Consider the following 16,747-nt stretch of genomic DNA (forward strand, 5'->3'; position numbering starts at 1 on the left):
TGTAACATCCACTGTTCAAAGTGCCGTCAATGTGAACAACAAGTGGCCGAGACGTGTAACCAATGACACCCCATACCGTTACGCCGGGTCATACGCCAGTATGGCGATGACGAATACACGCATCCAACGTGCGTTCACTGCGATGTCGCCAAACACGGATGCGACCATCATGATGCTGTAAACAGAACCTGGATTCATCTGAAAAAATGACGTTTTACCATTCGTGTACCCAGGTTCGTCGTTGAGTACACCATCGCAGGCACTCCTGTCTGTGATGCAGCGTCAAGGGTAACCGCAGCCATGGTCTCCGATCTGGTAGTCCATGCTGCTGCAAACGTCGTCGAACTGTTCGTGCAGATGGTTGTTGCCTAGCAAACGTCCCCATCTGTTGATTCAGGGATCGAGATGTGGCTGCACGATCCGTTACAGCCATGCGGATAAGATGCCTGTCATTTCGACTGCTAGTGATATGAGGCCGTTAGGATCCAGCACGGCGTTCCATAATACCCTCCTGAACCCACCGATTCCAAATTCTGCTAACAGTCATCGGATCTGGACCAACGCGAGCAGCAATGTCGCGATACGATAAACCGCAGGCTACAATCCGACCTTTATCAAAGTTGGAAACGTGATGGTAAGCATTTCTCCTCCTTACACAAGGCATCACAACAGCTTTTCACCAGAAAACGCCGCTCATCTGCTGTTTGTGTATGAGAAATCGGTTGAAAACCTTCTACATGTCAACACGTTGTACGTGTCGCCACCGGCGCCAACCTTGTGTAAATGCTCTGAAAAGCTAATCATTTGCATGTCACAGCATCTTCTTCCTGTCGGTTAAATTTCGCGTCTGTGGCACGTCATCTTCGTGGTGTAGCAATTTTAATGGCCAGTAGTGTACAACTTCCACGTAACTGGTTGAAGAGGTTGATAAATAATTCCAGAGATGATTCTTGCCGCATACACTGTACAAGAACGAACTGCATTCATCCCACACTCCCCATACACCATGAGCATGGCGGCTTTTTCTGCATTGGTAAATACCATCGTCCACTCACACTTGGATTGACACACACTGACTGACTAGCAAGTCGCAGTGCATTCAAGGAACGCACAAATACACTGTAAGGAAACATAACAACATCATACCTAGCAACTATGCAAGCTGAATGGCACAACCAAGTATCAGTGTGGGAATTTTTCAAAATACGATATCTCGTTAAGCGACTCGCACTAGAATCTTGCAACAAACACCACTGACATCCTAGTTTACCCTACTTTTAATATGTTAATGTCCACAGGCATTGTCCCACTTAAAAAAGCCTATGCTTGCACAAAAAATACTCTTTCGAATTATTATTAAGACCTGTTTATTGGCTAACAATACGAACCTCCTATTACCAATCCATTCTGTGAGAACAGCGCATCAGTAGCACTTTCCATTTCCGCAATATTTGCGTTGCAGGTTTTAGGTGATCACCCTTTATGCGAGTAGCCCAGTTGCAAAAGCATCGAAAATTGAGTTAGAGGCACTTTCTTGTACAGGTTTTCACGGACTATGTAATAATGTATCGATCAGGCTTCAAAAACGGTCCTAAGTATTTTAAAATGTGCGAAAATCGCGTACGGGTGCAAAGGCGGCTATGTTTTCTACACGTTAGGTTGCAAAAGCGGCCAAATCCTATTCGGTTACATAAGAGGCAGTCTTAATGGGATAATGGCCGCCGACAAAGGGTGCGGTTGGTGACCCGGGTATATTATCTTGTCACACGTAAAATTTTTAAAAAGTTCCGATTTTTAGCTACATGTGACTAAAATGTTTGCCGGCCGGAGTGGCCGAGCGGTTCTAGGCGCTTCAGTCAGGCACCGCGCGACCGCTACGGCCGCAGGTTCGAATACTGCCTCAGGCATGGATGTGTGTGATGTCCTTAGGTTAGTAAGGTTTAAGTAGTTCTAAGTTCTAGGGGACTGATGACCTTAGAAGTTAAGTCCCATAGTGCTGAGAGCCATTTGAACCATTTGTGACTAAAACGTTTGGGTTGGCAGTACTGGGTAGATTCTCATATGTTTTTGCTTCCATTGCTATAAGTGCGAAAAGGCATTGTTATATACGATAAAAATACCTACCAGCACACTCGGTCCACTGTGTATTTTAAAACGACTTTGTAGGCAGTTTCATTGTAGCACAGTTCGAAATGGACAGGGATAATGAAGAGGAAATTTCTACTATTGTAGTACATTTCGACGAACCCAACGACAATAGAGCTGATATTAGCGTTAATGACGAGTGAGGAGATGTCACGAGAAACTCTACTTCTAGAAAGAGAAGACGGAATGTAAACCAATGGAAACGAATCGTCGAGAAAAGAAAAAGGTAAGAAAGACCACTGCTTAGAGTAATATTCAAATATTCCTTACAATTTTAATGCTGTTGAAATTAATGCCCTGGCAACATTACCTAACCTTTTCTGGAACACATTTCTTGTAAATTCAACGTACTTGGAAATAGAAACACCGAACTTCTGATTGCATTGAAATAAAACTACTATCAGTTGGTTTTCAGTTTCATTTTTCATTTATCTGTAGGTACAAACCGAAAGGGTTTCCACAGATGTCAAACTGTAAACATCCTGCTGGAAAGCTGAAATGTAAAGAACTCACTACGCAGGACGTAAGACGGACCTATCAAAACTTTTACGAACAAAATAACCAAGAATGGCAGAACAATTACATTCGACAGCATGTCACTGTGTCATCTCCTCGAACATCTAAGATTCTAAGCCTACAGCAGACAAAGTATCAAGAAAGCAACTAATTACGGAGTTTGTGCTCCCAAAAAAGTGAAGGAGTTTCTATAAACATCAGGGTTTGCAGAGCGGCTTTCATGGGATTTTGCAGATAAAAAAATGAGACTCAACAAAATTTGTCAGAGTATAATGAACACTTCCTCACCTGCAACCGCTGAAAGAAAAGGATGTGACAGAAGAACGAAGCTGTGCGAAGATAGGAAAAATGTAGTTGTCAGACACATTGAACAATTCAAGCCGATCGAAAGTCACTATTCTAGAGGGAAAATGCTACATCGCCAATGTTTGTCCAGTGAATTAAATGTAAAAATAATGTTGGAAATGTTCTGTGACAAATATCCTGGTCTGGACGTAAAGTATGACTACTACCGGACAATATTCTACAATAATTTAAATATTGGCTTCGGAGCACTTTCTATTGATACATGCTCTACATGCTCGTCCTTACAAAGCATGATTTACTTGGAAAATCGGCCAGTGGAAAAGAAAAATTTGGAACATCAGCTTACAGCTCACAAAGTTCGGAGCGATGTTTTTTTATGAAAGGCTGAAGGACGACATCGAAGGTCAACTAATTTTAAGTTACGACTACTAGAAAAATTTAGTCCTTCCAAAAGTCCCAGTTCAGGCGGCTTATTATTCCAGACAGATGTACTTATATAATTTCACGGTTTGCCGAGGTTCCTCCACGAGCAGTCAGACGAAAGACAATGTGACCTCGTATGTTAGGCTGGGGAACTAATTTGTAAAGGGTCGAATCAGATTGCTTCACCTCTTCATCATTAATTGCTTAGCTCCAATTTGCATGGTGTCACCAAATTACACCTCTTTTCGGATGGATGGGGCGGGCAAAACAAGAATACAACAGTGATTGGGATGTTGATGTACTGGTTCCTGTACGCTGCTCCAGTACACGTAGAGAGCGTTAAGTTTGGTTCACGATCGTCGGTTATTATTTTATACACCCTGATAGAGTTTTTGGAAACATGGAGAGAAAATTTTCAAATTTGAGCGTAATCGAAAACCTTGCAGTATACGTCGGCATAATGGACAAATTCGGCACAGTGGTGCATTTGGGGTTGGACGAGTGCAAAGTGAGAGACTGTAGGAAGATCGCCACTGACGTCATCAAAGCTCCTGAATCCTGGCACTTCCAGTTTCAAAAGTCGAAGAGAATTATCATCACGAAGGCAACAAACAGAAAATTATGTCTTGTGCAAGGAGAAGCATTCTTCAATTCTTAAAAGAGGCAAACGTATCACGAAAGAAATTCTTCCTGAGATTCCAAAAGGCGTCCCATTGAAAAAAGCTAAAATTACAGACGTCGAGCGGCTCTTAAAACTACACTGGGGAGAGACATGGCCCGAGGAGGAAAAGTTAAAATTCTACACTGATGTTTTTGAGCAGCAGCAGATCATGGAAACAGACGAATGTCAAAACGACGAGGACGAATGACTTAATTTTAAGCTCTTACATGACGATTCCCCGAACTTAGCTTAAGCGCTGTATACTTCATTCTACCTTGTGATCGTTTCTTTGCAGTATTTCATTTTTCCAAGATTTGTTTCCAAAGATTTCTCATTTTCATGACAGGTGTTAAGACTGAATTCAGTGATTAAATCTGTGTGATGTTAATATTGTACCTTGTAGTAGTTCGTGTTTAGTTCTTCTTTTTTTTTGTAAAGGTTTCAATCTTTTTAAATATCTAAAATAAAACAGTATTTCAGCACTTTGTTCGTTTAATTTTCTTCCTTTCGCATTATTTTAGTAAACTACTGTAGTCTACCATTCTTACCGGCATAGCATTCCATCATGGCCGCCGATGCAGTTGCAGAAGCGGGCCGGTCTTGCAACCGACTGCATTCCATCATGGCCGCCGATGGTGTTGCAGAAGCAGCTAACTGGCCCATTCCGTTGCAAAAGGGGGTAAGTACAAATTTTTACATAAAAATACTAATAAGGGGTTAATGTAGGAATATAGAGACATTTATGATGTGGTCGCTATGATTCTCTCTTTTTTTTATTTAGATATTAACCACCGTTGTAGTAGTGCTGTGAGAGCAGGGCTACGTTTTTTTTTTTGCTTTTCCCAAAAATCTTTTAAAGCTGACTTAGCCGCTTTTGCATCTGGGATACTCATATATGTATTATCCGTTCATCATAAGAATAAAACTGATGAAACATAGCACTATGTTTTCTTTCGCGTTTGCTGGAATCTCTTTGGACTTCCGTTTCACGTGGAACTGCAGCCAAGCTGTCTCGAGTACTGTCAAGTGCGATAATGAGGGTACTTTTGTGCTGTACATTACGAGCACATCGACTTACCGGTCAGGTGGTACGGTTAACCTGCAGTGACGTGCTCGGGTGCAGTTCACACGTAAAAAGGGACGAGCAGAGAAGCAATACAGCTTCGAATGTCATTTAATTTTAAGCAGAATGAAATAATATACTGCAAATCTCACACTATACGTTCCTTAGATGACTAGACGGAAACCGCAACAAGTTATCCTTTTTCAGCTAACGTACTGTTGTAATTAAAAACAAGAATGATGAAAATTCCTGACTTAGCCACAGGGCAATTTTTCTGCATAAGTTGTGTGTAACGTCAGAGAGTATTGAAGGATTTCACCGTATAGTTAAATATTGAAGCCACTGAAGGTATTACTTACAGTCAGTCGTCTGGTAATCTCTTAGCATTTCAGTTCTGGAAGTGTCACCTGCTGCGTTGACAACGAGCCTATCGACAACAGAATCCACGAAGCCAACCAGGCGCAGCATTTTCTCTACTTTTATGACGAGCCCTTCTATATCCCGCAAGCGTTCGGCAGTGACGCGAAAAAGCTGCGTGCGTTAGTTCCAGTACGTCTGACAGCTTAGTCTTGTTACTTCTCGGGCCAAATCCCGCAACTTGGCCCCAGATCAGTCCTGTTGGGTTCTTATTGTAATGGTACAGTAGCAAATGTAAAAATTCAGCATCTGTATGATTTGCTCGATGCTGTGAAAATAATTGTCTTTTATGTTTCTACGATACTTATTTACCTGCAATACGTGTAACGACATTCCTCTCAACACGGCGGGGTCAGGGATTTTCTCTGCCTCGTGATGACTGGGTGTTGTGTGATGTCCTTAGGTTAGTTAGGTTTAAGTAGTTCTAAGTTCTAGGGGACTGATGACCGTAGATGTAAAGTCCCATAGTGCTCAGAGCCATTTGAACCATTCCTCTCAACAGCGAGTAGTTCGCCTTCCGTAATGTTCGCACATGCATTGACAATGCGCTGACGCATGTTGTCAGGCGTTGTCGGCGGATCACGACAGCAAATATCCTGCAACTTTCTCCACATAAAGAAATCCGGGGACGTCAGATCCGGTGAACGTGCAGGCCATGGTATGGTGCTTCGACGCCCAATCCACCTGTCATGAAATATGCTATTCAATACCGCTTCAACCGCACGCGAGCTGTGTGCCGTACATCCATCATATTGGAAGTACATCGCCATTCTGTCATGCAGTGAAACATCTTGTAGTAACATCCTTAGAACATTACGTAGGAAATCAGCATACATTGCACCATTTAGATTGCCATCGAGAAAATGGGGGCCAATTATCCTTCCTCGCATAATGCCGCACTATACATTAACCCGCCAAGGTCGCTGATGTTCCACTTATCGCAGCCATTGTGGATTTTCCGTTGCCCAATAGTGCATATTATGTCGGTTTACGTTATCGCTGTTAGTGAATGACGCTTCGCTAAATAGAACGCGTGCGAAAAATCTGTCATCGTCCCGTAATTTCTCTTGTGCCCAGTGGGAGAACTGTACACGACGTTCAAAGTCGTAACCATGGAATTCCTGGTGCGTAGAAATATGGTACGGGTGCAGTCGATGTTGATGTAGCATTCTCAACACCGACGTTTTTGAGATTCCCGATTCTCGCGCCATTTGTCTGCTACTGATGTGCGGATTAGCCGCGACAGCAGCTAAAACACCTACTTTGGCATCATCATTTGTTGCAGGTCGTGGTTGACGTTTCACATGTGGCTGAACACTTCCTGTTTCCTCAAATAACGTAACTATCCGGCGAACGGTCCGGACACTTGGATGATGTCGTCCAGGATACCGAGCAGCTTACATAGCACACGCCCGTTGGTCATTTTGATCACAATAGCCAGCCATACATACATCAACACGATATCGACCTTTTCCGCAATTGGTAAACGGTCCATTTTAACACAGGTAATGTAACCCGAAGCAAATACCGACCGTACTGGCGGAATATTACGTGATACCACGTACTTATACGTTTGTGACTATTACAGCGCCATCTATCACAAAGCGAAAATAGTGGTCCAACTAAAACATTCGTATTTATTTACGTGCTACACGAATATGTAATAAAAATGGGGGTTCCTATTAAAAAAAAAACGCAGTTGATATCCGTTTGGCGTATGACAGCGGCATCTAGCGGGCCAACCATAGCGCCATCTGGTTTCCCCCTTCAAGCTAGACGAGTTTCGTTCTTTGTAGTTTTTTCGTTTGATGCTTATTTCGTGAGATATTTGGCCCGGTCACTATCAATGCACCACCCTGTATATATTTCTGAACTAAACTGGCAAAAATGTAATTGTGAACATATCAAAAATTATAAATTTAAAAGTATTTCATTCTAATCTGAATTTCGAATCTTTTAATTGGCTTAGCAGCTCTTAATCGACAAAATAGGTTTTCATGTTAACAATGATATATATGTGTAGAAGTAAGAAGAAGGATGTGAATGCTACACATTCCAAGGAATTAAAAACCTGTTGGTCTACGACAAAGCACATTTTAGAATTTCTTCGATGTTGTTAATAATAAAAACTGCTTAAAATAGCAGTTTTTGAAGTTTTTTCCATACGCTTTCAGGGGAAGGAACCCTGGATTTTCTTTCTCTTCTAGGAAACCGCTCTCACCAACGAAATTTCATTAATCTGCCACTGCCTGACTTAACTGTAAACTGCAATAAATCTTTAGAAACAGAATTTGAATTTTATTTTCCCTCTTAAAGACAAATCATGTAATGCACAGAATAGTATGCAAGAAACAATTGATTTAATGCTAGCACAATTAGTCTGTACTAATTTTGTAACATTCTCTTTCGTGATTTCTTCTGCACCCTTAGTTTTGTTTGACATGACGTTAACGATTTTTTTTTGAGTTTTCAGCTGCACGTTTATGCCATTTGGAACTGATATGCACTTTTTGCAGATGCGTGAAACCTTTTGATAACTGCCATGCGTTATACGTGGCCGGAAGGACACAACTTTAACTGAGCTAGAATAAACCAACCATGGGTATAATGACAGGCAGCCGTACCGAAAAAATCTAGTTATGCTGTCTACATCATTCCTGAAATTATAATTTCGTCAGGTGACAATGGATTCAATATAACGTTATACTTCAGGGAATCATCAACCTTTTCTTTCAACATTATTTCTGACGTCGGAAATATTGACCAGGAGACTACTATCCCGTCCATCAAAGCACCTGAAGCCAGTAGAAGTACTGGCTATGTCTGTATTTCTTTCATAAGTGCAATAACTGGAATTTTTAATAGATATATCTGAGTCTGGCTCGCCCTTGTCTTGTGATATTTCGTCGCAGGTAATATAATTTTCGATTCCCTCACGCTCATTTTCGGCTTTTATTCGTTTATGAGGTACAAAAACTTACGAATATTGGTCATTTTTTCACTGTATTCACTATGCTTTTACGCCTCATAATATTCTAAATAAACCACATTCATGCATCACTGCTCACTTTCAACTATGGTAAACGTTGAGTAATAACGCTGCTGACAACACTCTTGCGCCGTTCCAATCAGCTGAGTTCCCCCCATCCACTTCAGCAATCCCATTAAGTGATATGTTCACCGAATACACAACGGGGATAGGGAACGACAGCAGTTATAGAGAGCTATGATTCTTTCAGTGATCAGTACATCAAAACAAACACACTAAAGGAGGGGTCATATATTATTTTTATTTCTAGGTGAAATGGCATGTAAATCTGAAATATTGCGGAGGAGGAGGAGGAGATTAATGTTTGATGTCCCGTCGACAGCGAGGTCATTAGAGATTAGATTAGATTAGATTAGTTTTTCGTTCCATAGATCCATGCTGAGGAGATCCTCGTGGATGTGGAACATGTCAATTTTTTTTTTGCTGAAATAACAATACTAATAGTATGAATATACACAGTACATCATTTGTTTCTATTAAAAAATTCGTCAATGGAGTAGACGGAGTTGGCCACTAGTAAGTCTTTCAGGCTCCTTTTAAATTGATCTTTATTTGTAACTAAATTTTTTATGTTTGCTGGCAAATTATTGAAGATGAGTGTTCCTGAGTAGTGGACCCCTTTTTGAACTAAAGTAAGTGCTTTTAAGTCTTTGTGAAGACGGAGCACGAACTCGTGTTACGGCAAGATGGGGAAGGAAATCGGCCTTGACCTTCCAAAGGAACCATCCCGGCATTTACTTGAAGTGATTTAAGAAAGGGCGGAAAATCTAAATCAGGATGGCCGGACGCAGGCTTGAACCGTCATCCACCTGAATGCAAATCCAGTGTGTTAACCACTGCGCCACCTCGCTCGGTGTGAAATATTGCGTGCGTGACTTTTGTTCAAATGGCTCTGAGCACTATGGGACTTAACTTCTGAATGACTTTTGTGACCTACTGATACCTAAGTATCTAAGTTGAGTATGTGCTTACTGAAAGATATTCGCTAAAGAAAATAGCACTTCCTTCTTTCGATTCATATTTTTTTATTAGATGTATTTACACTGGTAGCATCTAATTTGGACGAAAAAACGACGAGCGAAGCATTCAACTATTACCACCGTTATACCTTAACAAAAGATCTTCCTGAGAATCAGAGAAAATTCCGAACCTACGAAAAACCGCGAAGCAGGCCGAATCCTTCCATACAGTCACTTATTGAGCAGTCTCGTAGGGCAATAGAAGACAGCAAAAAGAAAGCTCAAGTTTTAAAATTCTCGTTTAAGAAATCAGTCACGAAGGAAGCTCGTACAAACATACCGTCTTTTGACCGTCGCACATACTCCAATATGGAGGGTATAGAAATAGGCATCCCTGGCGTTGAGAAGCAGCTGGAAGTGTTGAAAACCAATAACCACCAGGTCCGATGGAGCCCCAATTCGATTTTACAAAGAGTACTCGACGGCAATTTCCCCTTACTTAGCTTGCATTTATCGCTAATGTGTCGCCCAGCGCAAAGTCCCAAACGACTGGAAGAAACCACAGATGCTTCCTGTACATAAGGAGGGTAAAAGAACAGACCTGCAAAAAAGTTACAGACCAATATCCTTAACCTCGGTCTGCTGCAGAACTATTGAACATAGTCTCAATTCGAATATAATAAATTTTCTTGAGACGGAAAAGCTTCTGGCCACAAACCAGCACGGATTTAGAAAGTATCACTTGTGGGAAACTCAGTTCATGATATCCTGCGAAGCATGAATGAAGGGCAACAGGCAGATTCCATATTCCCAGATTTCCGGAAAGCGTTTGACACGATGCCCCATAGCAGACGGTTGACGAAGGTACGGGCTTACAGAATAGGTTCCCAGATACGTGGGTGGCTCGAAGACTTCTTAACTAACAGAATCCAGTACATTGTCCTCGACGGCGAGTGTTCATCAGAGACAACTGTATCAACAAGAGTCTCCCAGGGAAGTGTGATAATACGACCTGGGTGGCCGAGCGGTTCTAGGCGCTACAGTCTGGAACCGCGCGACCGCTACGGTCGCAGGTTCGAATCCTGCATCGGGCATGGGTGTTTGTGATGTTCTTAGCTAAGTTAGGTTTAAGTAGTTCTAAGTTCTAGGGGACTGTTGACCTTAGAAGTTAAGTCCCATAGTGCTCAGAGCCATTTTTTATTTTTATTTTTTATTTTTATTCTTATTTTTATTTTTTTAAAGTGTGGTAGGATCGCTCTTATTCTCTATATACGTAAATGATATGGCGGACAGTGTGAGTAGTAATCTGCGGCTGTTTGTTGATGAGGCTGTGATGTGCGGGAAGGTTGAGTGACTGTAGGAGGGAAAAAGATGATTTAGACAAAATTTCTAGTTGGTGTTATGAATGGCATTTTGCGCTAAATGTAGAAAATTGTAAGCTAATGCAGATGAGTAGGAAAAACAATCCCTTAATGTCCGAATACAGTGTTAGTAGTGTGCTGTCTGACACAGTCGCGTCGATTAAATATCTAGGCGTAACGTTGCAAAGCGACATTGAATGGCACTAGAACGTCATGACGGTAGTAGGGAAGGCGAATGGTCGACTTCGGTTTACTGGGAGAATTTTAAGAATATGTGGTTCACTTGTAAGGGAGACTGCGTATAGAGCTGTACTGTGACCCATAGTTAAGAACTGCTCGAGTGTTCGGGATTTCCACCAGTTCTGATTGAAGGAAGACATCGAAGCAATTCAGGGGTGGGCTGCTAGATTTGTTACTGGTAGGATGGATCAACACGCGAGTCTTACGCAGATGCTTAGTGAACTCAAATGGGAATCCTAGGAGGGAAGATGACGTTCTTTTCGGGAAACACTACTGATAAATATTCAGAACTACATTATGCAATACACAGCTGTACCAAATGCATACAGAGGTTTACAGATCATCACATTTTTTACTAAACCTCCTGACTGCCAATGTATGTCAGCTGTCTTTGTGACATTAACATAATGTCCGCCTGCTTACCTGGGTGGTAACGTGCTCGCATCCCATACAAGCGGGCCCGGGTTCGATTCCCGGCCGAGTTGGAGATTTTCTCCGCCCGGGGACTGGGCATTTCATCCTCATCAACGGCGTGTAAGCCGCCCAATGTGGCGTCGACTGAAATAAGACTTGCACTTGGCGGCCGAACTTCCCCGATTGGGGCCTCCCGGCCAACGATGCCATACGTTCATTTCCATTTCCATTTTCTTAATAGTCTACGTGTTGTTTCTGTACTATATATCATTGTGATTTATAAATAATGACATGTTAATATAGATATAGTTGATACTATGAGCATAAAAGTAAGAATTGGTCAGGGCACCACGTGTTCTCACAATTTTTGTAATGTAGATATCTATGACTATTGGTTACCTCTAACGGGCGCACTGACTGTGTTATTTACGAATCATCCATAGTTACATAACTTTTCATGACAAAGATCAGGAAACAGTAAATGGTATGGTAGCACATAAACGTCCTTTTCTGTAATATACTATACAACTATAAATAAGTATTATGTTAAACAGGCAAGGTACCAGAACTGTCAAAACTAATGATTATAATCACTTATAATAAATATTTAACTATGTACCAAATGTTGATACGCATCCACGTGGGAATAAAAAAATAATTTAGATTTTAATTGACACTGCATGTCATGATTATGTTATCTGTAAGATCACTACCTAATAACTTTCAGAGTTGGTTAGACTGAAGTGTGTCTGTCTGTGTTTCCATTAACGTTATACAGTAATCATAAAATGCGACCTGTATCTAATTGAATTATTAATGTTGCATAATGGATGCATCTTGTGTTCGTCGTTATGTGAAATGTTAATATGTAAGTAGTATTAACAAACTAGCTCATCAGTAGTTGGTGTATGTTTGCAATGCCTTAAATGCTTGCCGGCCGGTGTGGCCGTGCGGTTCTAGGCGCTTCAGTCTGGAACCGCGTGACCGGTACGGTCGCAGATTCGAATCCTGCCTCGGGCATGGATGTGTGTGATGTCCTTAGGTTACTTAGGTTTAAGTAGTTCTAAGTTCTAGGGGACTGATGACCACAGATGTTAAGTCCCATAGTGCTCAGAGCCATTTGAACCATTTTGAACCTTAAATACTTCATTGAATACTCTTCGACCTACTCTCTTCAGTGCATGAGTATACCACACACAAATCTCTATGAGGTTAAATAAACATAACGTTACGTACACTGAGCTGACAAAAGTCACGGGATACCTCCTAATATCGTGTCGGACCTCCTTTTTCCAGGCATAGTGCAGCAACTCGACGTCACATGGACTGAAGGAGTCGTTGGAAGTCCCTGCAGAAAAATTGAGCCACGCTGTCTCTATATCCGTCCATAATTGCGAAAGTGTTTCCGATGCAGGATTTTGTGCACGAACTGACCTCTTGATTATGTCCCACAAATGTTCGATGGGATTCATGTCGGGTCATCTGGGTGACCAAATCATTCGCTCAAATTGCCCAGAAGTTTCTTCAGACCAATCGTGAACAACTGTGGCCTGGTGACATAGCACGCTGTCATCATAAGAATTCCTTCATTGTTAGGGAACATGAAGTTCCATGAATGGTTGCAAATGGTCTTCAAGTAGCCGAACATAGCCTTTCCAGTCAATGAGCGATTCATTTCAACCTGAGAAACCAGTCCATTCCATGTAAACACACCCCACACCTTTTTGGAACTACCACCAGCTTTCACAGCGCTTGTTGGCCGCTTGGGTCTATGGCTTCGAGGTGTCTTCGCTACTCCCGAACCTTGCCACCAGCTCTTACCAACTGAAATCGGGACTCATCTAACCAGGCCATGGTTTTGCAGTTGTCTAGAGTCCAACAGATGTGATCACAAAGAGGCGCTTGCTTCCGTGTCATTGCCATTTTCTACTACAACCTGCAATCATTATACATTAAGGTGACAAAAATCATGGGATACCTCCTAATATCGTGTCAGAGCTCCTTTTAAGTCGTTGGAAGTCCTCTGCAGAAATACTGTGCCGTGCTGCCACTATAGCCATCCATATTTGCGAAAGTGTTGCCGGCGCTGGATTTTCTGCTCGAACTGACCTCTCACTTATGTCCCATAAATGTTCAATGGGATTCATGTCAGGTGATCTGGGTGGCCAAATCATTCGCTCGAATTGTCCAGAACGTTCTTCAAACCAGTCGCGATCAACTGCGGCCTGGTGGCACGGCGTATTGTCGTTAATAAAGATTCCCTCGCTGTTTAGGAACATGAAGTTGATCAATGGCTGTAAATGGTTGGTTGGTTGTTTTGGGAGAGGGGACCAAACAGTGAGGTCATCGGTCCCATCAGATTAGGGAAGGGCAGGGAAGGAAGTCGGCCATGCTCTTTCAAAGGAACCACCCCGACATCTGCCTGAAGCGATTTATGGAAATCACGGAAAACCTTAATCAGGATGGCTGGATGCAGGCTGTGAATGGTCTCCCTGTAGCAGAATATAACAATAATCAGTCAATGATCGGTTCAGTTGGACCAGAGGACCCAGTCCATTCCATGAAAACACAGCCCACACCAATATGGGGCCACCACCAGCTTGCACAAAATTTTGCTGCACTGTCATAACGCAGAAGATCGTTGTACTTCCCGCCTGAAATTTTGTATTTTCGCCACACTCTTGACACTGTGGATCTCGGAATCTTGAATTCCTTAACGGTTTCCGAAATGGAGTGTCCCATGCGTCTAGCTCCATTTACCATTCCGCGTTGAAAGTCCGTTAATTTATGACATCTGGGCCAATGCACTGCCCTTGTGTACGCTATTCTACCACCATCTGTATATGTACATACCGTATATGTACATACCGTTTTCCCATAACCGTTGTCATCTCAATATTATATGCAGCTCCTATCAGTGATGAAACAATATATATCCGATAACTATTATTACAATTACGCAAACGCTAAGCTGAGATGGTTTTGTAAGTATTGTTTTACAGTGATGTAAGATATGATGTACTTAATGTCGTTTCACGTAACAGCTGCATACTTTAATGTTACACAATTTGGTAAATGTGGTTTTGTTCTTCTCTGGTACAGTGAACCCCATGATGGTCCGATCCTAGACAGACATCTTTCATATCTAATAAAATATACTGCTACAGCTGTGTATTCATAACGCAGTTCTCAACATTCATGAAAGCTCTACAGCTCCACTCCCATAAAATATTATCAACGAGAAAATTTTGAGACCTGGCCTTTGAAGTTGACTGCAGAACTAATCTACTGGTCACCATATGTACATGTCGCGTAAGTACAACGAAGATAAGAGAAATTAAGGCGAGTAGGAGGTATATAGACAGTCGCTTCTCCCTCGCTCTATTTGCGAGTGGAACAGGAAAGGAAATGACTAGTAGTGGAACAAGTTATCCTCTGCCATTCACCACACGGTTGCTTGTGGAGTATGTACTTAGGCGAATGTGTACGTTTGGTTCTTAGTTTTGTATTGATTAGACACGGTATTTCATTTAAATTTCACATACTGGTTTCAGTAATTGGGTCACACAAAAAGATTCAAAGTTTTGTGCTTTAGCGATTTGTTGTTTGTCTAGTTCTACATCTGGGATAATTATTTAGCTTGGTTTGAATCAGATTTTAAGTGATTTCGATGTATGGTGGTATGCCCTCCACATATTTTCATATTTGCCTTTATTTGTGCCTTTGTGTGTAGTGTGATAAGTATTTCAAGAGATAATATATAAGTAAGTAAATTTAATTTTGTTTATTATTGCGTTTTTCGACTCTTGAACAGTTCTACGATTTTAAATTCCATTTACCTTTAGATATCAGATATTTTTTGAGTTTTCTCATTTTTATTAATTCGTTAGTAATGTTTTTGGCCATCGAAGCAACAGTACAGTAGAAATGATTTGCAACTGGTTTTCCTTTACTTTTAGAGATGACGCTTTTTATGAGTCATTTTAAATCTAATTTTTCATGTGTCTCATCATTTTTCATTTTTATTGTTTCTCATAAATTGTTAATAATGACATGGTAATTGAATACAGGATTGTCTATTGATAGTGACCGGGCCAAATATCCCACGAAATAAACAACAAACGAAAAAACTACAAAGAACCAACCTCGTCTAGCTTGAAGGGGGAAACCACATGGCGTTATGATTGGCCCGCTAGATGACGCTGCCATAGGTCAAACGAATATCGACTGCGTTTTTTTAAAATAGGAACCCTCATTTTTTACTGTATATTCGTGTAGTACGTAAGGAAATATGAAGGTTTTAGTTGGACCACTTTTTTCGCTTTGTGATAGATGGCGCTGTAATAGTCACAAACTTATAAGTACGTGGTATCACGTAATATTCCGCCAGTACGGTCGGTATTTGCTTCGGGTTACATTACCCGTGTTAAAATGGACCGTTTACCAATTGCGGAAAAGGTCGATATCGTGTTGATGTATGTATGGCTGGCTATTGTGATCAAAATGACCAACGGGCGTGTGCTATGTAAGCTGCTCGGTATCCTGGACGAGATCATCCAAGTGTCCGGACCGTTCGCCGGATAGTTACGTTATTTGAGGAAACAGGAAGTGTTCAGCCACATGTGAAACGTCAACCACGACCTGCAACAAATGATGATGCCAAAGTAGGTGTTTTAGCTGCTGTCGCGGCTAATCCGCACATCAGTAGCAGACAAATTGCGCGAGAATCGGGAATCTCAAAAACGTCGGTGTTGAGAATGCTACATCAACATCGATTGCACCCGTACCATGTTTCTATGCACCAGGAATTGCATGGCGGCGACTTTGAACGTCGTGTACAGTTCTCCCACTGGACACTAGAGAAATTACAGGACGATGACAGATTTTTTGCACTCGTTCTATTTAGTGACGAAGCGTCATTCACCAACAGCGGTAACGTAAACCGGCATAATATGCACTATTGGGCAACGGAAAATCCACGATGGCCTCGACAAGTGGAACATCAGCGACCTTGGCAGGTTAATGTATGGTGCGGCATTATGGGAGGAAGGATAATTGGCCCCCATTTTCTCGATGGCAATCTAAATGGTGCAATGTATGCTGATTTCCTACGTAATGTTCTAAGGATGTTAATACGAGATGTTTCACTGCATGACAGAATGGCGATGTACTTCCAACATGATGGATGTCGGG

General features: G+C 41.7%; 1 protein-coding gene across 1 annotated transcript in view; it reads left to right on the forward strand.

The window, feature by feature from the left end:
* The first annotated feature begins 4,616 nt into the window (after positions 1 to 4,616).
* The window catches only part of LOC126184405 (uncharacterized), a 281,884-nt gene continuing 269,753 nt past the window's right edge, over positions 4,617 to 16,747 (forward strand). The window contains exon 1 of the mRNA XM_049926789.1: positions 4,617 to 4,730. Coding sequence (XP_049782746.1) covers positions 4,617 to 4,730 — 114 coding nt within the window. The remainder of the gene's footprint in view (positions 4,731 to 16,747) is intronic.

The sequence above is a fragment of the Schistocerca cancellata genome, chromosome 4 (assembly GCF_023864275.1).
Source record: "Schistocerca cancellata isolate TAMUIC-IGC-003103 chromosome 4, iqSchCanc2.1, whole genome shotgun sequence".
NCBI lineage: Eukaryota > Metazoa > Arthropoda > Insecta > Orthoptera > Acrididae > Schistocerca > Schistocerca cancellata.